This window comes from Panthera onca, chromosome X (assembly GCF_046562875.1).
Source record: "Panthera onca isolate mPanOnc1 chromosome X, mPanOnc1 haplotype 2, whole genome shotgun sequence".
Classification (NCBI taxonomy): domain Eukaryota; kingdom Metazoa; phylum Chordata; class Mammalia; order Carnivora; family Felidae; genus Panthera; species Panthera onca.
Genome location: NC_138357.1, coordinates 86318497 through 86344222, shown reverse-complemented (window position 1 = coordinate 86344222; position 25726 = coordinate 86318497). Strand labels below are relative to the sequence as shown.

General features: G+C 38.6%; 1 protein-coding gene across 3 annotated transcripts; it reads right to left on the bottom strand.

The window, feature by feature from the left end:
* Positions 1-1710: 1710 nt before the first annotated feature.
* AKAP4 (A-kinase anchoring protein 4) lies at positions 1711-12503 on the bottom strand. Of its 3 annotated transcripts, none has more exons than XM_081794338.1 (6): positions 12363-12503; positions 9433-9528; positions 8355-8405; positions 7697-7798; positions 3075-5213; positions 1711-2051 (listed from the first exon to the last, which is right to left on the bottom strand). In XM_081794338.1, the coding sequence occupies exons 2-6, from the start codon at positions 9526-9528 to the stop codon at positions 1896-1898; spliced, it is 2544 nt and encodes an 847-aa protein (XP_081650464.1). In that variant the 5' UTR covers positions 12363-12503; the 3' UTR covers positions 1711-1895. The 3 variants fall into 3 exon arrangements, with proteins under 3 accessions (XP_081650464.1, XP_081650463.1, XP_081650465.1); XM_081794337.1 differs by lacking the exon at positions 12363-12503 and adding an exon at positions 11461-11612; XM_081794339.1 differs by lacking the exons at positions 8355-8405; positions 12363-12503 and adding an exon at positions 11461-11612.
* Between the last annotated feature and the right edge of the window lie 13223 nt (positions 12504-25726).

The following is a 25726-nucleotide window of genomic DNA, read 5'->3' as shown; positions in this document are numbered from 1 at the left end:
ACCCTTGTCAGGGCCCTCTGTGGTCCAAAGCATTTCTTTCTGCTGGAATCTGTCAGCTCTGGCAAAAATCAAGTTTCCTCACCCTAATCTTACCTCATCCACACAAGTTTCCTTGAGAAATTATGGAAGAGAAACACTTTCTTAGAATCCTCAAATGTCAGAACTGGAAGGGTCCTTAGAGACTGTTTGCCCCAACTCCCCTCATTTAGCAGAACATATAACTTCCTTTGCTCTATTTCCATGTTCCAAGGAATCCCCAAGGCCGGCTCATAATAAAAATCAGGAGCAAGTGAAGAGCCAAGCTAATCAAGGAAGTAAACTACTATAGGACCCAGCTGTGCTCAAGGAGGATTGAGTCATCAGAAATCCAGCCCTGGTCCCAGGATTTGTTTATTAAGGATTTTCTTCAAGGAGAAGGAGAAGGATCTGTGGTAGCTCAACTCCAAAGCTTTTTCATGGGGCGGGTGTGACTGGAAAAGGTTTGATTAGCTTTCGTATGAATTGGGGAGTTTCAAAAGTCCTGCTTTGAAGAGGCCTGTCTTTACTTCTAACTGGTCCAGACATTGTGGAGAAGTTGGCAATGTTTGCCTCTGTGCCTCTTACCTCCCCTAAAAAGTGCCTCTGTGGGTCCCCTACTCAGAGAACCTTGCTTTCAGTTTGAAAGCATATCAATAGCACTTGAAACCGTGTTAGATGGGCTTTGCAGGGTACAACTTCCTTCATATAGCTACACTTGTAACAAGATTCTCCTGTGCAAAGCATCTTCCCATCCATTTCTCTACTTGAACCTCTAAACAGTGAAGGTAATTTTTAGCTATACTTTACAGATAAACAAGCTGGGTCTAGGTGACTCTATAAAGCCATGTGACTAGTAAGAGGCAAAAGTATTGACTTCTGAATCCGAAGGATGTCACATCCTGCACTTGTAAGTAAGCCACAGCATCTCAAAGGCACCAGAGCATGCCACAGCAAACTAGCTAACAGAGGACCACAGAACCGAAACCCCAGTCTTGATGTTACTTGTAATGAATTCTAGCATTATGATTGACCTCTGAGAAGCATGCAGCCAATCTGAGGATTTAGCGCTGGTCTCAAAAGAGACGTTGGGATTCACATAGGGTGGCTATGAATTTACCATCCTGTAGCTTTATTCTCAGAAAGATTTTCTCTCAGACTGATGGAAGACCAGGAAATCTCATCAATTGAAGTAAATGACTTCTAAGAAAGCTTTATTCACATGTAAGGGAGGATCAGATCCCATTGTAGTTCTGGATAGTATCTATCCATGTGCAGTAAACAGTGAGGGTGTGTGTGAGGCAAGGGGGAGCAATGTCCATGGGTAATATACTTTCTTTCTTCAGTTAGATTTCATGTAAGATAGCCCATCTTCAAAATCTTAACAAAACCCAAGAAGGTTGCATCCTTGGGATTAGAAGAGGAATTATCAAGTTAGTTATGAAATTCTGAGAGAAATAGGGAGACCACAGGTGAAGAAACTCTAAAGAGATTGTATACTGAGATTTGGACAAACCAGGTTGCTTGGGGACTTGGGACATATGTTATAGCCCTGGGTCTTGGGTGCTCAGAAAAGAAGCCAGGGTGAGAACTGGACACATGTCCAACACTGTATCACCAGGTCCTTGGAATTAAACCCATTCTCTACCTTGCGTCAGGTCTATCTGATCAAGAAAACAATTACACGTTTTTTTAAATTTTTTTTATTCATGTTATTGCCCAGCTTTTGGACACCCTGTATTTGCACAGTCCAACTGCTCAGATGTATTAGGAAATACAATCATGTGGTGTGCAGTTCACTGGCCTGATGGTGGAGATGTTCAGGCTGGGATGGAATGCTGCTAGGGGAGTAAAGGAGAGGAGTCAAAGGAGTTGTTAGCTCACAGGTTAGTGAGCAACCAGTCTAGCAGTTGTTTCTTAGCCATGTTTCCCACGGCTTCATCCAGTTGTCGTTCCTTGGCAAACTTCATGACCTCGTGAAGAAGATCTCCTACACTGTACCCCTTCTCTGCTGCCTTAGCTGAAACTTCGGGAAGCTGTGGAGAGAGCAGAGGTAGCTTGAGTCACATGATGCTTTTGGAGAAGGGACCTAGATGGATAAAGTGAGCCATGATTCTAGGATTAAAGTCTGACACAGATGCAGGACTGGAGGCTTCTGACATGGCTTTCCTTTTACCTCAGCCCTCCTCTAATGACATAGATCAAAATGCCACAGGACTTTCTTTTTGAGCTTCAGAAAACAAACTCTGGAATCAATTGTGTTCACCAAATACTTCTGATAGGTGCTAGATCCTTCAATTAGTCTGTGATGATTGCTAGGTCAGTGTTAGGGGTTGCCATTCCCCAGCTTCCCTGAAAAAGTATGTGATTGGAAGTAGAGACAATCTCCTGGTCTTGGACTGAAAATAATTTTGGTTCAGTGTTTTATTTCTCTTGAACCCATCTAATGTAGGAAACACAGCTGTGAGATGTGTGTGTGTGTGTGTGTGTGTGTGTGAGAGAGAGAGAGAGAGAGAGAGAGAGAGAAAGAGAGAGAGAGAGAGAGGAGAGAGAAGCAGTATGTGTATGAATGCTGGTATGAGACTGGAAGGCAAGACCAAGACTAGGATGAAGTAAGTGAGGTGCGTAGGGCAAAAAATTTAAGGAGGCAAGTACTCTTGGGACACATGCAGGACCCGTGAGTTTGGGAAGGAGCTCCGTAGCTCCCTTTTTCTTTTTTTTTCTGTCTCTAATCCTTTGAGGGCCTTCAAACTCAAAACATGACTCAAAAATTGTTCCCCAATGTGTTACCAAATAGTTTGTTGAAAGGATCACTGATAAAATGAGCTAATTTTACTCTCCTCCTCTTGTAGAAGTGCACAGGCCTTGAGATATCCAGAGCCCCACTTAATGATTCACCACTTCTGTCTTTTTACAAAATGAAAGTAATTCATGAAGTGCACAGTAAAGAACAGGCTTGGAAAAAAATTGGGCTGCTCTTGGGTTCTAAGTACAATGCTGCCTCCCTGCCCCTGCCAATCCCAACCCTCTTTTCTTCTTGTGTCTATTGCATTGCTTACCTTCTCCAGTTGTCCATCATCATCTCCCATGAAGTACAACATGGGCACGTTAAATTGGGAGGCTGCGATCCACTGCAGGACAGCCTGGAGCTGTTTCTGCAAGTTACTGGTTGAGCACTGATTATTAACTATGACTTCAGGCCCAGTTGAGTGTTGATGGGTCTGTGGCATCGCACCATCATGACTGTATCTGGAGCCACCAACCTGGTAATTGGGGTTGTTTGCCAAGGCTGCTTGTTCTTCCAACTCAGCAAGGGCTGCCCTGTTATTACTATACTTAGCCATGATAAGGCACAGCTTCATCACAGATTCTACCAGTTGATCTATAAATTGGCGGTTCACTTGCTTCATGCCAGTGGTAGAGTCAAGTTCTTGATTGTCCTGGTATTTTTCTTCCCGTCTGTCAGGTCTCTTAGACATGGAAACTGCTTTGCTTGTTCTGGGCTCAGAAGGCTTGTTCTCACCTTCACATGGGTCATCACAGTTGAAGGGGCTTTCACTAAGCAGTTTCTGGATCAGCGTTAAAACAATGTTTGACATATCGAGCTTCTGGGAGTCCAGCTGTTGATTTTCCTTTAGAGAGGTGGATGGTCCAGGAGCTTCACGAGATTCTAGACGTTTCATTGGAAGTGCCTTGGCGCTTTGGCCACTTGCACACTTTTCATATTGGGCACTCTGAGTCATATAGCCCATGGTGGAACTAGGACACTCGTCTTCTAATGCATCTTTGCCTTTGGCCTGCTGGGTCAGATGGTACTGGATCAACATAAGGGCAGACACAATCAAGTCCTTTGCCAGCGAATCTGTGGAAGGGCTGATCTTTTCTCTATTTTCCTCCATATTGGCACATGCTTTGCCAGGCATCTTGCCTTGGTTTCCTTGCTTTTGGTTCCACATGGTCAGGCCCTCCTTGAGGATGTGTTCACCGACTTTCTCGGCACTGGTCAATGACTTGCACTGCTCTGGTTTCATCTTGCCTTTGTCCTTCCCCTTCATCTCAGCTTTCATAGCTGAGAATTCAAGACTTTGGTTTTTGCATTTGGGATCATGGGACCCAGCTTTCAAGGATGCATATGACAGACTCTGTGATTTAGTCTCCTTCTTCTCCCCAAGAAGAGCACTGACCAGACGCTTCAGCATGGCTTCCATGATATCTGCAGCATTTTGTTTTCCGTGGTTGAACAGATTCCTCTTGACCGCTGAGACAAAGTCTGAGTCAGTCATCAGGACCCCAGTGATATTATGCAGGTTCTTCATGCAGGAATCAATCAAATCAGACACAATTTCTTTGGTGTGTTTTAACAACACCCTCTTCAGGACCACACAGGCTGGAACTTGCTTCCCAGAGCTATGTATTTTCAAGGTCTTCATAACAGAGACAATCATGTCAGATGCCACCTGATTTGCATAAACCATGAGCCCTTTGCTGATAGAATCTGCAAATTCTTTGCTGTCTCTTTGACACATCTGTTTGTCACCACCCTTGTTCTTGTTGGACAATTCACTATACAGAAAGGTTTTCTGGCCACCTTCCCTGCACTCCTCCCCAGTGCCCCGCATTTCTTCAGAGGTCAGTTCCACAGCATCATGGGCCATTTCAGAAGCGATCTTCCTCACAGCACTTCGAGGGCTGTTTTTACCCTTTTCCCCGGGGGATGAATAGATAGAATGATGAAGGCACTTGCTTCCACCTTCCAACTTCTCCTTGATTTCCTTACGAGCCATCTGGATTACCAGAGAAGATAGTTGGTTGACATAGAAGGAAAGGTCATCCATAGAACATTCGCCATCAGGGGAAATAACTGCCCTCTGATTGCTAGGAGATTTGGCTGGAGGAGTGGAAGGACTCTGGTTATTGTTGGTGTTTTTGGCTGCTGTAGTTTCTAGACATAGCCGTTGAGGTCCGTTGGCCAAATAATCTATGTTTAGTTGGTCGGCATAGACGCTGTAGCAGTTCTCAGAGGGTAATTTGTGATTTTTGTCTTCTGTGTCTCCTACTTTGTGTTTACAGCTAGAGGCTGAGGGGCTCAGTGCATGCTGGAAGCCCAAGGCATACTTCTGGAGGTCATTCAGAAGCCAATTGAGGACACTTATGGGATCAGAGGGAGCTTGTTTGAAAAGACACACAGATCCCTCCGTCTAAAAAAAGAAGAACACCTATCCATAAGAGTTTGGGTAGGGTACTTCTTTCGCTCATTTTATTTAGAAGATATATCTTCTAAACCACACAGATTAGGGATTTGGCCTTTAGAATTTGCATGGGAACTTAACATACAATTATAACCATTAATACATGTTCAAACACAAGTGGCAGCCACAAAAGATCAGAGTATATACATTGGTACACTTAACTACACCTGATTGTTAGCAATATATTTGCCAATTTCATCTGTGTATGTGTGCTTATCTCAATATGTGTCAAAAATGTATCCATGTATCCATTGTGTGCATATGCATATTAATATAGCAATTCATAAGTGTGAACATTTCAATAGATGTGAGAATGTGTCAGACTGTATTGTGTGTGAAGATGTGCGTGTGTATATGTGTGTGTATATGTGTATGTCAGTGCACATGTTTGAGTAGGTATAAGGATGTGTAATATGTTGACATCGATACCCACTGCCACATGTGCATGTTACTGTGTATATGTTGTACATGTGTGGGAATGTAAACATGAGAGTGTGTATGTCAGTGTATCTGAGAATATGTAAATAAGCAAGTGCCAATTTGAATGATATGCATATATTTATGATATAAATCCAGTAGCATGTATCATGCAGCCATAAATGCATTTGTGTATATTACTGCATACATTCACATAGTAACATACACACTCATTAATATATTCATGTATAATTAATGCATACTATATTAATATGTGTATGTTAAAATATGACTGTGTGGAAATAGGTGATTGAATAATGACTATGTAGTCTGTCAATAAATTGGGTATCACTTATGCTCTATTTATATGCTAGGTCAGTGCGTGAGAGTGTGTATTAGTACACACACCTTCGCATTTGCGTTTGTGTGAATACATGAGAGGGGATGTTATTGCATTTGTATGGATGTGTGTATCAATGCATTCAAAGAGAGTTAGTGACTATGTATCATTTTGTTTAAGTTTGTATGGGTGTGTATCAACATGAAGTATATTTATAGGTGTGTATGCTTATACCTGAGTCTTTATGGTCACCAATGTTTTGATCAAGGGTTATGGGTGTTAATGTGTGTGAGTATATGTTTATGCATAGTGTGCATGGATATATATATATGTGGATGTTTATGTGTGTCACATGTGGGCGTGCCAAGGTATCTGACTCTGTATGACTGTATATCACTGTTTATGAATAGGTCAAATACATAAATTTGTTAGATTAGTGCTTATGTGTGTTTGTCAATGTCACAGGTAGCCAGGCATGAGTATGTCATTGCTTGTATAAATTCCTTTTTGTTAATGTATATAGATGTATGTATCAATGTATATGTCACTTTGTGTAGATTTATATGCTTGTGACTGTGTATGCCCATGTCTGGGTATGTGTATATGTATTATATACTTTTTCTACTCAGTGCTAAGTGCCATGGCCCTCTTTGCCCCTTTGATTGCTTCATCTCCTGTCTTTTCATGGAATTCCTGGAAACGTGAGGTCATGATAAGTTCAATTTTTGCAAATGGGCTTGATACAATCAAGGGTATCTGCCTTGTGTGTAGGAAATATGGGCTGCTCTTTTAAAAATAAACACCAGGTATAATTTATCCCTTTCTTGAGGCTCCAAAATTGAGTTGGCCACCCCCAACTGAACTCAAAACTATTTAGAGAATATTTTGCAACTGGCTTTTCCTTCCTTAGGGGTTACACTCATCATTCAAAAGGTGCCTGGGGGGCCAGAAATGATGTTTCTCATTATAACATGAGCCTAGGAACATAGAACAAGAAACATTTGACTGTTTTGCACTAAAGCCAAATATCCTGTGCCAATACCAGCCGCTCTGAGCTTGTAGGACTGTGGGGATGACTTGTCATGTACTCTAATGCCTACCCCAAACCAGAGGCCCAACAGATATAATCCTTACACAAAAACAAAAGGATTCTATATGTGACAGGGGCATACAATTCTAATTGTTTCTAACTTTATGCTATCCAATAGCCTAGGTAATCTCTTGGACAACAGGGTAGGAACAAGGCAACTACAGTTCTTGGTTGTTGTGGATTCTCTCTGCTCCATATCCTCATTCTTCCTTCTTGGTCTCTGGGCAATGTGGGGCACACAAGTCTATTACAAGCCAGCAAAGAATAATGCAAAGGATCTTGCTTATAAGCCCACATCCTAATTAGGATAAGAATAGCAAAGTTATGTTTGGAGTACGTACCTGAAATCAGGAAAGGGCATTATGAGCCTTTGTGATTAGTGCCATTGTTAGATACCTGAGCATTGAACTTACCGTTACTCTGAACTTAGGACTGTGTTCTCTAGAATGTCATAGTATTCAAATTTATGGGCATGTTTGACAATAATTATCTTACTATCTGTGAACCAGAGTCCTCAGACTCAGCATTCAGGTCTAAGAATTAGACCTAAGAATTAGAAAGGGTGAGCTCAGAGACTAAGTATACCTTAGACTGGTCTTGCTTCTCAGTATCCTTGATGACAATAATCTCTTTTTCTTCTAGATTCCCCAGGTTTAAGTCACCTTCTGAACTGGAACCAGCAGTATCCTATGGAATTAAGGGATAAGATTTTTATGAACAGTTGGTTTTTGAGACCTCTCTAGGCTGCCCTCCTAGGCTACCACTTCAAAGTATGAATGTTATGTCTCCTATTATGCTTTTCTTTCTGAAGGAGAGGTAGGACTGTAGTGCTCTCTAGTCTTTGAAGAATGATAAAGTTCCCTCCACAAATTACTACTCCCCTTTCCCAAGCCCCACAGAAGGTATTCACAAAGCTGTCAGTCTCAGGAATCATATTCTGTTAATCATCAAACTTTTGGACAGGTTTTTTTTTAATTTCGCTTCTGACATGCTATTTTCTATGTGTTAATTCTTTCAGCCCTACCAACAACTTAAGTGGCTTCTAAAATGAGATTTGGTATCTAGAGTGACAGTAAATTCTGAACCAGGGATCCTGAGCTCACAAGAACAATGACCTTCCATTTGAATCTCCTCCACCTTTCCATGCTCTGCTACAGCCTTTCGCTTTTCTCATGCTGTGGCTGATAAAACCCACTCAGCAGTTTCCCACCCATTCCAAGGGAGGGGAGCAGAGAATACCCACCTTAGGATCTTTACCTTCCACATTCAAGGTAGACACATCGACAAAGCATATCTGTATCAAATTAGGAGGGTGAATTTAGAAAAACTCTAAAGACTGTAATTTCTTTCTGAGAGATGACAATAGCACTTACCTTATAGGATTCTTGTGAGGACTAATTAAGATACTGAATGTAAAGCTTTTAGCAGAGTGCCGGTACACAGTAAGTACTCAATAGATGTTAATATGATTATTACTAGGCAGACAGAATCTAAGCATTCCTGTAGTTCATAAATGAGAATACCTACCTGTCAGACAGAAGCCCAAAATATAATATCCACATTTATTAAGAAAACTGAGAAGAGAGGTGGCTTGCCCAACCGACACAAACTCAAAGGTGGAACTTTCATTAGAAGTTGATTCTAATTGATTCCCAGTTTACAGCACTTTCTGCTATAGTGTTCCCCAAATGTGGTATTTTTACTACTGATGATATAGAATATTTTAGGTGGTACGTAAATAGATGTTTGTATGTAATAGGTGTACTTGCTGTTGTTTATTTGGAAAATACATACTAAAACATCGAACCTGTGGTATTACAGACAATAATGCTTAGGGTGATGGTAATTTTTAAATGTATTTGAATTTTAAATTAATTTTTAAAAAAATAGCAGAAATATGTATTAAGTAAATAATAGTATGAGTGGTGCTGGAACAAGATAAAAAAAATGTGAAGTACTATGCAAATCACTTGAAGTTTGGGAAACAGAGCATGAAGTATTTTGCCCTCCTGAGGGAGTCCCACTTTAGTGTAACTGACTGGTAGCTAGATGACATTGTGACTTCAGAAGTGTTAGGTAATAAGGGCTGGTAACTAGGCAACCACCACTTCTCCCTCCCCCTCAGACTCCCCCCTAACCTTCCAGCCCCAGGTCCTTTACATCACTCCTGGTCCTGACTCTCCCTTTGTCCTTGTGTCGTTGAGCTTGGTTGCTTGGAGACATCACAGTATCACTGTCCATTAGTCTATCCTGGGCTCCAATATATCTATATTCCTACACTGATCCTTTCCACTCCTTGGTAGGGGTAATTTTATACTTACGACTTTCCGGTCCTGATCTTGCTGTCCTTTTGGGCTGTAGAGATCAACCTTGCACACGCCCCTGCGGCTATGTAACCAGTCAATATCATCAGACATCTGTAAAGAGAAGGGAAAGAAATCTGAATATATAAATATATAACTATATAGCTATATAGCTATATATATATATATATAGTTATATATATATATATACATATATATATAACTATATATATATATATACATATATATATAACTATATATATATATATATATACTCAGCCAGTTTCTAAAAGCCATATATAACTATATAACTATCTAAGCTATATAACTATATAACTATATATATGCTTTTAGAAACTGGCTGAGTTTGGGTAAGAATCTCTGAAGGGCTTCCTGAAACCCATCTGTATGTTTCAATTAGGTTTAGACTAGGAACTGGAAGGGTGAGCAATGGGGGAAGGAACTATGAAATGTTTGAACTTGATAATCAGTATCATTTAGCACAGTCCATAGTCTCCTTTAATTTAGACTTCCTACATCAAGTATTTGGAATCATGGGAGTATCATATTAATTTGTGAGAAACAAGTCAGGAAAAATGGCAGTCTGAGAAGCAAATTTAAAGGAGGTCTAGGGACTTTAGGAATTAAATTTAATGATTTACTTCTACCCAACTCTACTAGATCTCATGTGTCTCCACTTCTGTTTACCCACTCTAGGTTACCTCAAAGAATAAAGCTCATCTCATCCTCTTTAACTGAATTTTAGCTAACTCCAGTTCAACCAGAGTCTTTCTCATTACATCAAAGAAAATGAAATTAGGTAAATAGCTGTAATACTTATTACATAGGGCCATTGGAAAAGATTAGGGTCAACACCAGTAGAGTAAATAAATAGCCCTTTTAATCAAAACAACATAGAAGATTCCAACATAAAACAAGTTTATGAATGCTGAGAAAACTTCCTAATAGCTGTAAGTATAACCAAAAGACAGATGTCTGAGGGAAGACCAGACCCTGATCCCATAGGCCAAGTTTAATTTTATTTTTGAAAGAAAAAAGAATCTCTGCCAACTTCTTCCAACCCCCCACCTCCCACCACCTCCCACCCTGGCCTGGAACTAAAAGTAAAAAGGAAATGGCAGAGGCCACTGATTGATTTTTGCTATGTAAGACCTCAGATCTATGTTCAGGAAGACACAGTTAAGAGCTCAGTAGAATTGTTTTGGTTTCTGGAGCTTGAATTTGATTTCTTTTTAAAATTTAACAAGAGAAGCCTTTTTGCCAAGTTATTAGAGGGCAGTTGAATTCCTTTTCCCCAACTCCCTTAAAAACTTAGAACCTTTTAACCTCTACCTCCCTCCCCTCCCTCTCTTTACTCTTCTTCCCCCCCTCCCTTCTTCCTTTCCTCTCCCTCCTTCCCTACTTATCTTCCTCTCTTTCTCCATCCTTCCCTCCCTCACCCCTGCCCTCCTCTCTCCTCCTTCCTTCCCCTCCCTTACCTCCCCTTCTCTCTCCTTCCCTCCCCTTCTCTCTTTCCCTCCCCTCCTTTGTCCTTCCCTCCCCTCCCTTCCTCTCTCCTTCCCTCCTCTCTTCTCTCCTTCCCTCCCTCCCTCCCTCCCCTGCCATCCCCTCTCTTCCCTCCCTCCCCTCTCTCCCCTGCCCTCCTCTCTCCTTCTTCCCTCCCTCCCTTGCCCTCCTCTTTCCTCCTTCCTTCCCTCTCCCTCTCTCTCAACATTTTTATAACAGCTATCCTCTGATGGTTATCTTTTCACACGATACTGCATTTCTACCCTTTGCCATTCCCAACTGCCCACCCCCAGATCTTTTCGGGCTCTCACTTCAAGAATGTCTACACACCCCTGAAAAAGTTTTAGGAAAGGGCTTCCCACACCCACTCATAAGAGGGAGTTTCTTTTCTAAAAAAACTAGAGATGACTAGCATAGGAAAAAAGAAGGAAAGTCATAGAGGTCCCTCATATGATTTGGATATAGCCTTAGTCCAAATCCAAAAGAATTGTAAAAAAATAAAATTTGTGAACTCATTACCTTGATAATGAAGTTATTTTAGGCTTTTCGCTGAAACTGTGCCACCCAGAAGGGAGATGTGCCCCTTTAGATGGAAGTGGGCAGTGCCAAGTTCTTGGGCACTTGCGGCTGGCTGCCACCCCAGTCAGCTGTTGGATGAGACTGATGGGCCAGGCTTTTCCCTGCTGCCTTTGACCCGGGAGTGTGACAACATAATTGGTTGGGTCACAATGCCTGAGACTAGCAACCTCAGCAAAGGTGTGGCAATCTGGCAAACTCAGTAGCCCTTCACATCAAAAGCACATGAGGCTGTCTGCTGTACAACAACCCTTTTCTGTTCTCTCTAGGAAGGTACACATATTTATTTCACATTTTGTCCAGCTCACAATCCCTTGAGACTTCCATTCTCTTTCCTCTTCTTGTTTCCAGAACAATCTAATCATATTAGTTACCTGTTTGGTGGGGGTCTGTATTTTTCACATAGAGAATTACCACCAGCCTTAATGAATAAAAAACTATTAATTTTCACATCTTAGCTTATTTCTCTTTGGGTTTCCCACTAGAGATTCAGAGTTATGTGGCAAGAGATCTTTGGATTTATGTAGAAACAAAAAATGTTGAAGTCCTTTCTGGATATCCTGAATAAAAGTATAAAAATAGAAAGTTGGAGGCTGCCTTAATAGCTTCTGTGATTTCACCTCACCACGAAGACACCCCCTTAGCTAGTCAAAAAGAAGTCAGAGGGAAAAATGGGTGATGGGCATTGAGGATGGCACTTGTTGGGATGAGTGCTAGGTGTTGTATGTAAGCGATGAACCACAAGAATCTACCCCAAAAGCCAAGAGCACACTGTATACACTGTATGTTAGCCAATTTGACAATAAATTATATTAAAACAAGGAGAAGTTAGAAAATGCCCCTACCTTGGTAGTACTAGAGTAGGCTGTTTCACAGGACCTTGGGATGATTTTTTTCTTGTTAATTTGGATGCTGTGATGACCCTTCTAGTCTGACACAGGATGTTGCTTCTTTCCTCAACCCTCCATACTCTCCTAAAGCCTTCCCCACCAGCTGGCCCCAGAACTCCTACTTAATGACATCACTGTTTCTATGGAGAACAGTGACAGCACAAAAATGGGAGCTTTATTCTTAGGAGTATGCATGCCTAGCAAACTCTAACCTTCATCATGAGACATAATTTTCTAAGAAAAAAAGGCTAGTCTACTTAGGACAGGGTCAGCCTTGCACAGACTTTTTAAGTTATGAAAGGACCTGAGCCCCACTTACTCTTTTTCATTATATGGCTCGTGCTGGATTTCTGGCTACCATATTCTTTAAAGGATTATCCATTAGACTTTGAGGTGCCTTTAGGTTAGCCTCAGTTTCACAACATTAGTCCATAACCAAATGGCTCACACTGTGCCCAAGTCTCATCTTTTTTCCTCTCCTTCCTCCATATGTTTCCACTTTAACCTCATACATGTGAATAAATGCATCTGAACTAATTATAAGTCGAGATGATCCCCTAAATAATAGAGTTTTGTATTCTTGATTCTACTTCAATTTCTTCTTGTTACCCCTGAGACTGCATGTCTTGCCTAACCCTGATGTACAATTTCAATCTTGTTAGTTTATGACATCAAAAAGAAACAGAACTGGACATTTGTTAAGAGTGGCAAGACAGATTTTATTCAGACTACTGCAGTAAGGAATAGAATCTTCCAGTGAACAGAGCTCAACTCCACTGAAACAAGAGGCAGAAGGCTTTTTAAATGTTGGGGTGTGCTAAAGGAAAAAATGCTGAGGGAAACGTGTGTGTGTGTGTGTGTGGGGGGGGGTGATCAATGTGATTAGGGCAACTGTGTTTGCTAACTGGTACTTATCGAAGTTAGGCTCCTATCCTTTCACAGAGATTAGGAGACAGGGGTCCTATCTTTCTTGATAATTACCTTTCAAAGGGATGGCTCCTAGGTCCTTGAGAAAAATATTTCTGGGTTGTAGAAGATATATCTCAAAGTAACAGAGAAAGGATTTACAATGATAGGTTTTCTAAAGAAATGCTCTAAGAAAAGGGAGGTCAGGGGCCTATAATCAGGTTTTGGCTGAAACAAACAGTAAATTCTTCTGGCAGTGTTGAACTTCCGTAGGCAGGTCTTTTAAGGATGCTGGGGTCATCATCCTAGGGATATGGCCTTGAGCTGATAGAAACTATGTTAGTGTTTGTTCAAATCTCTTAATGTATGGAATGGATGATACTGTTTGTACCCAAAGTTGCAGTTCTTATCAGCTATGGTTGAGGCCTAGTTGAGAAGAAATTTCCTGGGGCCTGAGTATATCAAGTCATCATGTTGTATACTTTAAATATATACAATTTTTATTAAAAATACATTTTGGTCAAGGAGGGAGTCTTTGTAAGTCAGTGGTGATGAATTAAATCCACAGTACAAGACTTGTTTTCCCTGTATCATTTTTTTTTTGTCAAGACTTTTGATTAAAGAAAAAGTTGGAGCTCCTGTGTCTGGCTCATGTCTGTGGAATAAGAAGCAAAGAATAAAACTGTGTATTTATTCTCCAAGCACAAGAATGTATATCCCTAAGATTAAAAAAACAAAAAAACCCTCGCCCCCAACCTCTATGTTTATCAGCCCAGAAGGGAACAACTGTGATCTGGGCCTGGAAAATGTCTTACTAAATCTCCTGAATGACAAAAAGAGAACTATTATGGATGATTAGAGCCCTGTCTCACAGCGCCCCAATCCTGTCATCCTGGAGGCTACCCAGGAGCAAACAAGAGCAGCATTTGGATGGGAAACCAACAACAAAAATGTAAGGAGGCTCAGTCATAGGTTATGGTATGTCCTCTGCCTCTTCTTTCTCTTAAGCTCCTGAGATTCTCAGACCAGCGTATACTGACTAGAGATGGCAACAGATGGGTGGGGTAGGAGGGATGTTCAAAGAGTCAGAAGAAGGAATATGGTGTGTCAGTGTGTGAATATTTGTAAGGTACAAGGCATGTACTTAGATCAGCCTTTAGGAGCCGAACATAGAGATGTTAAACAAAGAAGCTTTGATTGTCTTTTTTTTTTTAAACCATCATCATCCATTTTCTAACTTTGTTTATTCTAACCAAACATCTCTTCCATACAAACTTGTGAATAATTGTAGAAATCAACACCTTAAATATGCTTTCAGTCTACATTTCTTTTGAAACAGCTATTAAGATAGTAAAAACGGGACCTGTGTTTGTCACTGTTCTGAATAATGGCAAAATGAAATTTAAATGAGCTGAACTATTAGCCTTCATGAAATCACTGTCTGCCTGTTAGCCTAAGTATCTTCCAGTCTCAGATTAGGCTACCTAATTTAGTTTATGAGATGGCACTGTGACCATTTGGAAAATGTGCAGTGATACCAGTGATTTACAGACATTATTTATTGTGGAGCAATATAAATGTAACTCCTGTTCTCCTGAATTATTTTTCAGACATGAGAATACACACTGTCATTCACAGCAGCTTCTCACAACCATGCTAAAGTGAAATATTAGATAGCTATTCTGAACATCTCAGCACCGGTGCTGCATAATTACTTCCATCAAGTATTTATGTTATATCTGTACTGGGTATACCTGGCCTTTCCTATTTGTGATTGAAGTAGTGGAGGGAGAAAATAAAGGACTTTAAAATGCTATAAATATTCTCTCTCTCTCTCTCTTTTTTTATTCCAGAGGGAAGCTGTTAAAGAAAAGAAGGTTCTTAGATATGTTGGGGTTTCCTTTTAGGCAGAGGCTTAATTAGGCAGCTAAGGTCTGTTCTGTGGCCTTGTTGTAGATAATGACTTAATAGCTATTTGTGAAAGGTGGGCTTGGCTTGACAGTTGCCATTTCTGGTCAGGCTCCTCCCTCTTATAATTGGGAAATTTCCTTCCTCTGATTTCCTAGAACATTTGCTTCTTGTCTGTATAATTCATCTGACATTTACTAGATCTGGCCTTGTAGAGTTAATTAACTTTTTCTATTCCTGGATCACCTGCTTCAAAAGCCGGGCAGGCAGCCAGTTTTTCCCATCTCTCATTGTATTCGCTGCAATACAGCCCACGGCTGGGCTCAGGGAACAAATGATGGTGTTAGAATTTCAGGTAGCAAACAATTCAGAAGCCACGGAGTCCTGGGAATCTGTAATAATATTTCAGTGGGCAGTATACTTCTTAGAGAAGTAACTCTCAGACTTTAGTGCGGCTCAGAATCACCTGTAGGACTTGTGAAGCTAGTTGGGCTCTGTCCCAGAGGTTTTAATTCTGCAGGTCTGGAGTGGGGCCTGAAAATTTGCCCGGTACTGTGTTTTACATGCATCATCTCATTTAATTGTCACACAGCCTTAAGAAACGGGTACTATTTTAATCCCGATTTCATCTCAATGGGGGGCTGGATCAATGGGGGAAGCCATTTGGCTGGGTGGAAGGCTAGGTGAGGCACTATCCATTACATCATTTAACGGTTGGGTGGGTGTATGTGTGTGCGCGCCCAGAGTGGTACGCCTTTTCTTTCTTTGAAGGGTCTGAAAACGCCCAAGAGAGATTTCTTGAGGAAAAGAAAAGTATAAGGGGGTATGTCCTCTGATCTTTTGGCCCCATCTGGTGGTTTCAAGTCTGAACAAAGTGCTCATCTGTTACCCCCCCCAACCCCTGCTGGTGAGAATGGTGGGGTCGGACCGCCTGCCTCCGCGATCCATTTTCTGAGACGACTTTTTCTGGAGGGGGTTGCTCTGAGGCGATTGCTCTGAGGAAGTTATTCTGAGGTGGTTAGTCCCTTTTGACCCCATCCGTGTTTTGTTTTGTTTGTTTCCGTTTCCTACTACTTGGGGAGTCCATTTTCAATACGTAGCGTTTGTTCCAGCCCGTCTATGGCTTGTTAAAAGTAAAACTTGTTTTTCTAGGCATTAAACGGGTCTTTTGCCTTATATGTGTAAATATATAAACATATATTTTGTGTCAGAGCTGGAGATTTAGGTGAGGGAGCTAGGCTGTGAATAGGATTTTTTTTTCTTGTCAAACCGACAAACTTGTCTCCAATGTCTGATGGAAAGTACTTAAATATAGCATTAACTGGCAATAACGTTTTTACTACCCCCCCCCCCCCCCCCCCAGTATCTTTGTCAGTGAATGAACGTTTTAAACAAAGACCCTTGGAGGAGAGGAAGGGGATCTGGAAGCGTGAAGCTTTTCGGTTCCCTCGAGGCATTGGTGGGCACCCCCTCCCGTCCCCCACCCCCAGACTCTCTTAAGGTTCTCCTTGATTTGAAGAATGTTAAAATGGGGTGAAGACTGGCCTAGTCTTCCTTCCGCTTTGTTTTGTACTTGCCCTGTGGGGGTGTCAGGCTGAGACCGTGCCTGTTGCTCTCAAATCAAGAGGGTAAAATGGGGGTAATGAGTTCATGTGGCCACTAGGAGGTCGCAGCAACTTGGAAAACATGTTTCCACACAGTGTGAGATCATCCCTTAGAGAAACCTGTTTTGCCAAGGCATTCCTCAAATTAAAGGTGAAATTGGCGATCCTGCCCTCATAGAATCACTCTCCATCCTAAAAACCTCACTTTTTGTGTATATTTATTGATGCATCTCCTTCAAAAAAGTTGTTTATAGGTTCCAGGAAATCAGGGATTATTGTATTTCATCATGAGCTTTATCTTTCCAGACGGGGTAATGCTTGAGGAGAATGACTGTGTTTTACTGATTTTCATTTACCCTGCAAGGGATAGCACTAGATTCGTATATGCTTAAGGATATGCTTAAGGATATTTACATAACTGAAAAATCAGTATGTACACCTGAAACTAATATGTTATCTACCAATTATATATCAGTTAAAAAATAACGAAAATTAGTGGTAACAGTTCAAGAATTGCCATGGCCAAGAATGTTGAGCCACCTTTGTCCAAATTGCCTGGCTTGTTGCAGTAAGTTCCTAACTGGTTCTGAGTCTTTCCTTGCTACTCTTAAACAGAATTTTTTGAAAGAATCAATATATTTTATTAGCTAGTTATTTTTAAAACAGCTTTATTGAAATCTAACTCACATACCACATAATTCACCTATTTAAAGTGTACAAATCAATGATTCTTAGTATATTCAGAGTTGTGGAACCATCACCATAATCAATTTGAGAACTTTTTCATCACCAAAAAAGAAGTCATACCCCATCTCCCCTAACCCTATGCTTTAAAATTTTTTTTCTTTAATGTTTACTTATTTTTGAGAGCGACAGAGCATGAGCAGAGGAGGGACAGAGACAGAGGGAAGTGAGCAGAGGAGGGACAGAGAGAATTACAGAATTCAAAGAGGCTCCAGGCTCTGAGCTGTCAGCACAGAGCCCAAAGCAGGGCTTGAACTCACAAACAGGGAGATCATGCCCTTAGCCAAGGTCAGAGGCTTAACCAACTGAGCCACCCAGGTGCTCTTCCCCTAAATCTATACTTACCCAGGCTTAGGCAATCACTAATTTACTTTCTGTATAGATTTGCCTGTTTTGGACATTGCATATAAATGGAATCATGTAGTAGGTGGGTCTTTTGTGACTGACTTCTTTCACTTAGCATAAGTTTCCCCAGTATGGAATTGTGACAGCATGTGTGAAATGTTTACGAGTGACTCTCTTTTAACACTCAGTGCCAAGGATTTTTTCTGGAGGTTGGTGGTGCAGGCACCCTCTACCTAGTACCTACTGGAACTCTAAAGTCCCAGGAGGAAATCTGGTGATCACTGTAAGCCATATTGTTTGCACAGTTAAAGTACAGTGACTTTTATCCATTAGGGTGGTGGGAACCCTTCCCAAATCCAAGTTTCCAGATCCTAGCCAAGGGCCAACCTTGCCAGCAGGATTTTTGGATGATAACACTCTCTGGTCAGCTATGTTAACTCTTTTCTACACAGATGTTGATAGGGATTTCGTTGATTCTGTAGATCAATTTGAGGGGCATGCCATCTTAACAATTTTAAGTATTTCAATCGATGAACATGGGATGTATTTACATATAGTTAAGTCTTTAGTTTTTCTTAATTATGTTTTGTGGTTTTCAGTGTACAAGTCTTGTACTTCTTTTGTTAAATTTATTTTTAAGTATTTTATTCCTTTTGATGCCATTATAAGTGGAATTGTTTTCTTAATTTTATTTTCAGATTGTTCCTTGCAAGTGTATAGAAATACAATTGAGTCTTGTATATTGATTTTGTATGTTACAGCGTTGAGCTCATTTATTAGCTCTAATAGCTTTCTTATTTTTTTTGTGGATTCCTTAGCCTGTTAATATGGTAGATTACATGGATTGATTTTTTGAACCAGCCTTGCATCCTTGGAACAAACCCCACTTGGTCATGGTAAATAATACTTTTTATATATTGCTAAATTCTGTTTGCTAATATCTTACCAAAGATTTTGCATCTCTTTTATGAGAGAAGATTAGTATGTGGTTTTCTTTTTCTGTACTTTCTTTTTATGGTTTTGGTATCAAGGTAGAAGTGTTTTCATATGAGTTGGGAAGTGTTCCCTCTTCTTCTATTTTCTGGAAGAGATGGTGTAGAATTAGTGTGAACTTTTCTTTAAACATTTAGTTTCATTCCCCAGTGAAATAATCTGGGCCTAGAGACTTCTTTTTTTGAGAATTTTAAAATCATAAATTAAATTTTTTTAAAGGTATGGAGCTATTCAAATGATGTATTTCATATTGTGTGCATTGTGGTAGTTTGTGATTCAATTAATTTGTCAAATTTATGTGTATAGAGCTCATAGTATACTCTTAGTATCCTTTGGATGTCAGTAGGGTCTGTAGTGATATCCTCTGTTTTATTTCTGATATTGTTAATTTGTGTATTTTTTCTGGTCAGTCTTACTAGAAATTTGTTAATTTTATTGATATTTTCAAAGAACCCACTTTTTGTTTCATTGATTTTCACTATTGGCTTTTCTGTTTTAAATCTCACCAATTTCTGCTTTTATCTTTATTATTTCATACTTTATACTTGCTTTGGTTTTATTTTACTCTTCTTTTTTTAGTCTTGAGGTGGAGCTTAAATTATTGACTTTTAGATTTTTCCTCTAATATAAGCAGTTAGTGCTATAAATTTCCCTTTCAGCACTGCTTTAGCTGTATCCCACAAATCTTGATACATTGAATTTTCGTTTGCATTCAATTCAGTGTATTTATTGATTTGCCTTAAGACTTACTCTTTGATTGGTGTGGTGTATTGCTTAGTTTCTAAGTGTTTAGGAATTTTCCTGTTATTTTTGTTATTGATTCCATTGTGGTTAGAGAACACAGTTGTGATTTCAATTCTTTTATAGTTGCTGAGGTTTGTTTTATGATTGAGGGCATGGTCATTGGCTTATGTTCCATGAGAGCTTGAAAGGAATGTGTATTCTGCTGATATTGGGTGAGAGGTGCTCTATAAATGTCGACTGGATATGTTTGTTGATGGTGTTGTTAAGTACTTCTATATCCCTGGTGATTTTTTAATATAGTTCTTTATCAATTATTGAGATGAGGTGTTAAAGTCTCCCACTATAAATGTGGATTTGTCTACTTCTCCTTTCAGTTCTATCAGATTTTGCTTCATGTATTTTGTAGTTCTGTTGGTTGGTGCACACACATTTAGGGTTGCTGTATCTTCTTCTTGGATTGATCCTTTTATCATTATGTAATATTCCACTCTGTCCCTACTGATTTACTTTGTTCTGAAGTTTATTTTATCTGATATTAATATAGCTACTCTTGCCTTTTTCTTTTTAAAAATTTATGTATATCTTTTTCCATTTTTAAATTATCAACCTACTTATATCATTATATTTGAAGTGCATTTCTTGTTGACAGTGTATCATTGGATCAGTTTTTTTATTGAAATGTAGTTAACATAAAATATTATATTGGTTTCAGGTGTAAAACATAGTGCTTTAACATTTATATAGATTTCAAAGTGATCACCATGATAAATCTAGCTACCATCTGTCAATGTACGAAGTTGTTACAATATTGTTAATTATATTCCCTATGCTGTACATTGCATCTCCATGTCTTATTTGATAACTGAAAGTTTGTACCTTTTAATTCTTTTCCTCTATTTCAACCATCCCTCTTCCCACCTCTGGAAACTACCAGATTGTTTTCTGTATCTATGAATCTGCTTGTGTTTTGCTTTGTTTGTTGATTTGTTTTATTTTTGAGATTCCATGTATATGTGAAATCATGTGATATTTGTCTTTCTCTGACTTATTTCACTTAGCATAATACCCTTTAGATCCATTCTTGTCATGAATGGCAAGATTTTATTCTTTTTTATGGCTGAGTAATATTTCACTGTATTCACACTGTAAAAATGTATATACCACATTTTCTTTATCCATTCATTTGTTGATGGACACTTTGGTTGCTTCCATATCTTGGCTATTGTAAATAATGCTGCAGTGAATGAACATAGTGGTGTATATATCTTTTCGAATTAGTGTTTTTATTTTCTTTGGATAAATAACCAGAAGTGGACTTATGGGTCATATGGTATTCCTATGTTTAATTTTTTTTTTGAGAGAGAGTGAGCAAGGGGGAGAGAGGGGCAGAGAGAGAGAGAGAGAGAGAGGGAGAGAGAGAATCTCACACAGGATCCACACTCAGCATGGAGCCCCACATGGGGCTTGATATCATAACCATGAGATCATTATGTGAGGCCAAAATCAAGAGTCAGATGCTCAACTGACTGAGGCACCCAGGTACCCCCCCCCCCTTTTTAATTTTTTGAGGAACTTCCATACTATTTTCCACAGTGATTGATGGCATATGAGGGTTCCCTTTTCTCCACTTCCTTACCAACACTTGTTATTTCTTGTCTTTTTGATACTGGCCATTCTGACATGTGTGAGGTGTTATCTCATTGTGGTTTTGATTTGCATTTCCCTAATGATTAGTGATGTTGAGCATCTTTTTGTGGGTCTGTTGACCATTTGTTTGGAACCACAAAAGACCCCAAATTGCCAAAGCAGTCTTGAGAAAGAATAAAGCTGGAGGTATCATGCTCCCTGATTTTAAACTATACTACAAAGCTATAGTCATCAAAACAATATGGTACTGACACAAAAATAGATCAATGGAACAAAGTAGAGAATTAAAAAATAAACCCACACTTATGTGGTCAATTAATCTATGACAAAGGAAGCAAGAATATACAGTGGGGAAGAAAAGACAGTCTCTTCAATAGATGGTCTTGGGAAAACTGAACAGCTACATACATGCAAAAGAATGAAACAGGAGCACTTTCTTACACCATATACAAAAATAAACATAAAATGGATTAAAGACTTAAAGACATAAAACTCCTAGAAGAAATAGGCAGTGAACTCTTGGACATCGGTGTGAGCGGTATTTTTTTGGATCTGTTCCTTAGGCAAGGGCAACTAAAGCAAAAATAAACAAATGGAACTACACCAAAATAAAAACTTCTGTACAGTGAAACAATCAACAAAATGAAAAGGCAACGTGCTGAATGGGAGAAGATATTTACAAATGATATGATTGATAAGGGGTTAATTTCCAAAATATATAAAGAACTCAAATAACTCAATATAAAAAAAAACCCAAATAATTCAATTAAAAAATGACCCTAGGACCTGAATAGGATCATGTTTTTTTAATCTGTGAATCTCTGTTTTTTAATTCCTCTAAACAATTTATATTTTAATGTAATAATTGATCTGTTTGGGTTTAAATCCATCAATTTATTTTTTGTTTTCTGATTATTGCTTCTCTTTCTCATTTATGTATTTACTTTTACCTGCCACCCAGTCAGTTACTTGAACATTCTTTTGAATTCAGTTTTGATGTATCTATAGTGTTTTTAGTGCATGTTTGAGGTATTACAATATATATGTAAAATTATCACAGTTGACATTTTACCAATTTGAAGGAGGTGTAGAAACTGTGCATTCTTTTACCATCCTCTATCTATATTGTTTTTTTAAACATTTCCTTCACATACATTGAGAACAGAGAGCATCAGGAGAGTACATTATGTCCACCTATATTTTTGCTCTTTTCACTATTCTTTCTCCTTAATGTTACAAGATTCCTTTTATTACTATTTTTTCTACTTTGTGAATTTTCTGTTCTTTTAAGGTGAGCATTTGAGAATGACTTGATTTCCCCCTCACTCCTGAAAGATATTTTCCTTGGATATAGAATTCTGAGTTGGGGCACCTAGGTGGTTCAGTCAGTTGGGTGTCCAACTTCAGCTCAGGTCATGATCTTGCGGTTTGTGAGTTTGAGCCCTGCATTGGGCTCTGTGCGGACAGCTTGGAGCCTGGAGCCTGGAGCCTGCTTTGGATTCTGTGTCTTCCTCTCTCTCTCTGCCCTTGCCCTGCTCGTGCTCTGTCTCTCTCTCTCAAAAATAAATAAACATTAAAAAAAATAATTCTGAGTTTACAGATGTTTTTCTTTTAGTACTTGGAAAATATTGTGTCACATCTTTCTGGCCACCATGGTTTCTGTTGAGAAATCCAATGTCATTCAAAAACATTTTGCCCAATTAGAAAGGTGTCATTTCTCTCTTGCTGATTTCAAGGTTCTTTTGTCTTTTAGTTTTCAGGAGTTTGATTATGATGTGTCTTTGTTTGAATTTCCCTGGGTATATCCTATTTGGAGTTTGCTTAGCTTCTTGAATATGTAGGTTTATGTCTCTCTCAAATTTGGGAAAAATTTGAGCCTTATTACTTGGAATAAGTATTTTTGTAGGCAAGCGTACTAGAAGTACAATCTCTGGGTAAAAGGATTCAAGCGTTTAAAATTTGATTGGTATTTTCAAATAACTCTCCCAAAGTTTATAGCAATTTTTACCCCTGCTGACAGTGAATTAAAGTGTCTGTTTACCCATCCCTTTATCAACAGAAGTTATTGTTAAGTTACTAAACCTTTGCCAATGTCCTAAACAAAAACAATGCATTGCTGTTTTAATTTGTATTTATTTTTAGTAAAATTAAGCATATTTTTATGTTGATCATTTGTATTTCTTCCTAATTGTTCATTTTCTTGACAGCTTTTTTGCTGCATGGCTCATCTTTTTCTTGTTGATCATGAAATTCTGTTTGTATATTTTGGAAATTATTCTTTTATCATTTGTATTGCCAATGTTTTTTTGCTAGTTTGTTTTTAGGTTTTTAAGCTTGTTTTTGTTTTTTGTTTGATTTGCCAAATAAATTTTCAGTTTTTACCTATTAAAATTTTTGGAGTCTTTTGCTATCTTTAAATTTTTGTCCTGTTTAGAAAACAAGATTATAAAAATATCCTTTTGTATTTTGTCTAGTATTTCCATGGTTTCATTTTCACAATTAAATCTTGGATCCATTTGGAATGTATTTTCATGTAAAAGTAAAGTAGGCAATAACAGATATTTTCTATCAAGTTTTAATACAGGGATGTATTAATACAGGGGGAGGAGAAAGAGTTTATGAGAATGTTATATGCCTAAGAGTAGGAAAATATTGGAAAATGGAAGACTCAAAGGGCTATCTCCTCTTTTGTCTGTGTTCTCTCTGAGTGCAATGTAAAGGAAAGGTTAAGTCAACTGGAGGTGTGAAGGGTGAGAGAAAAACAAATTTAAAAAGTTTGGAAATGTCATAATTTTGGTCAATAACTTTTTGTTTTTGTGAAAAGCTGGGAAGAAATAGGAAAAATGAAATGGCTTCTTTTGTAATTTTTATATTGCTATTATTTTAGTGGATGGAAATTTTCCTCTCTTAACTAAAGAAGGACTTACAATTTTTTATTTAACATAGTACTTGAAGTCTTAGCTATAGAAATCAGACAAGATATGTTCAACATCACTGATCATCAGGGAAAAGAAAATCAAAGCCACACTGAGATCTCACTTCACAACCAGTCAGAATGGCTAGTGTCAAAAAAATGACAAGTGTTGGTAAGAATGTGGAGAAAGGGGAACCCTCATGTGCCATTTGTGGGAATGTAAATTGGTACAGCCACTGAGGTTCATCAAAAACTTAAAAATATTATATTATCCAATAATTCCACTACTGAGTATTTACCCAAAGTATATGAATACACTGATTTATACCCCTATGTTTATTGCAGCATTATTTACAATAGCCAAGATATGGAAGCAACCTAAGTGTCCATCTATAGATAAATAAAGAAGATCTCGTATACACACACACACACACACACACAAAACAGAATATTAGTTAGCCATAAAAAAGAATGAGGTCTTGCCATTTATGACAACATGAATGGACCTAGAGGGTACAATGCTAAGTGAAATAAGTCAAAGACAAATACCATATCATTTCATTTATATGTGGAATATTAAAAACAATACAAATGAGCAAATGAAAAAACAGAAATAGACTCATAAAGAGAAAAAATTGGTGGTTGCTGGAGGGATGGGCTGGGTGAAATAGTTGAAGGGGATTAAGAAGTACAAAATTCCAGTTTTAAAATAAAAAAGTCAGGGAAATCAAAAGTACAGTACAGGGAATATAGTCAATAATATAACCGTGTTGTGTATTGACAGAGGGTAGCTACAGTTATTATGGTGATCATTGTGTGATGTATGCAATTGTTGAATCACTATATTGTACACCTGAAGTTAATATCACATTGTATGCCACCTATACTTTAATAATAAAAATTAAAGAAAATAAGACAGTGACTTGGGTTAATACTGTATTTCTTCCTTAGTGCATCCCAGCGAGGCACTTGTTCACAGTGATTACCCTTAAAAGAAGATACTAATTTGCTTAGTTAACAAATATTTTTAAATCATTTGTCAAGGAGGCAGGTATAGGGTAATGATTATGTGTTTGCCTCTGGAATCATATTGCTTGAATTTAAACCCCAGTCCAGTAACTTACTAGCTGTGTGATCTTGGGAAAGTTACTAAACTTCTCTGTACTCCAAGTTTCTCTTCTGCAAAATGGGGATTTTAACACCTCATTGTATTATTGTGAGTCTCAGAACAGCATCAATCTTATAGTAAGCAATTGATAGATATGAACTATTCTCAATGCTAATGACTGGAGATAGAGCACAGTGGATATGATCCTTATAGTTATGGGCCTTGCATTCATTTTGTTTTGTTTATTATACATTTTAATTTTTGATTTTTTGGAATTTTTAAAATTGCAATTAAAGTATAGTTGACATATATTAGTTTCAGGTGCATGACATAGTTATTTGGCAGTTATATATATCACAAAGTGCTTATCACAATAAGTGTAGTTACCATCTGCCACCATACAAAG

Bases quoted from the DNA above. Each gene is read 5' to 3' on its own strand.
- AKAP4 (XM_081794338.1), bottom strand. From the start codon at position 9,528: ATGTCTGATGATATTGACTGGTTACATAGCCGCAGGGGCGTGTGCAAG. The intron at 5,214-7,696 runs GTATACTTAGTC...TTCTTTTTTTAG, and splicing joins AGAAGCAAGACCAGTCTAAG to ACGGAGGGATCTGTGTGTCT. The intron at 2,052-3,074 runs GTAAGCAATGCA...CTCTCTCCACAG, and splicing joins ATGATGGACAACTGGAGAAG to CTTCCCGAAGTTTCAGCTAA.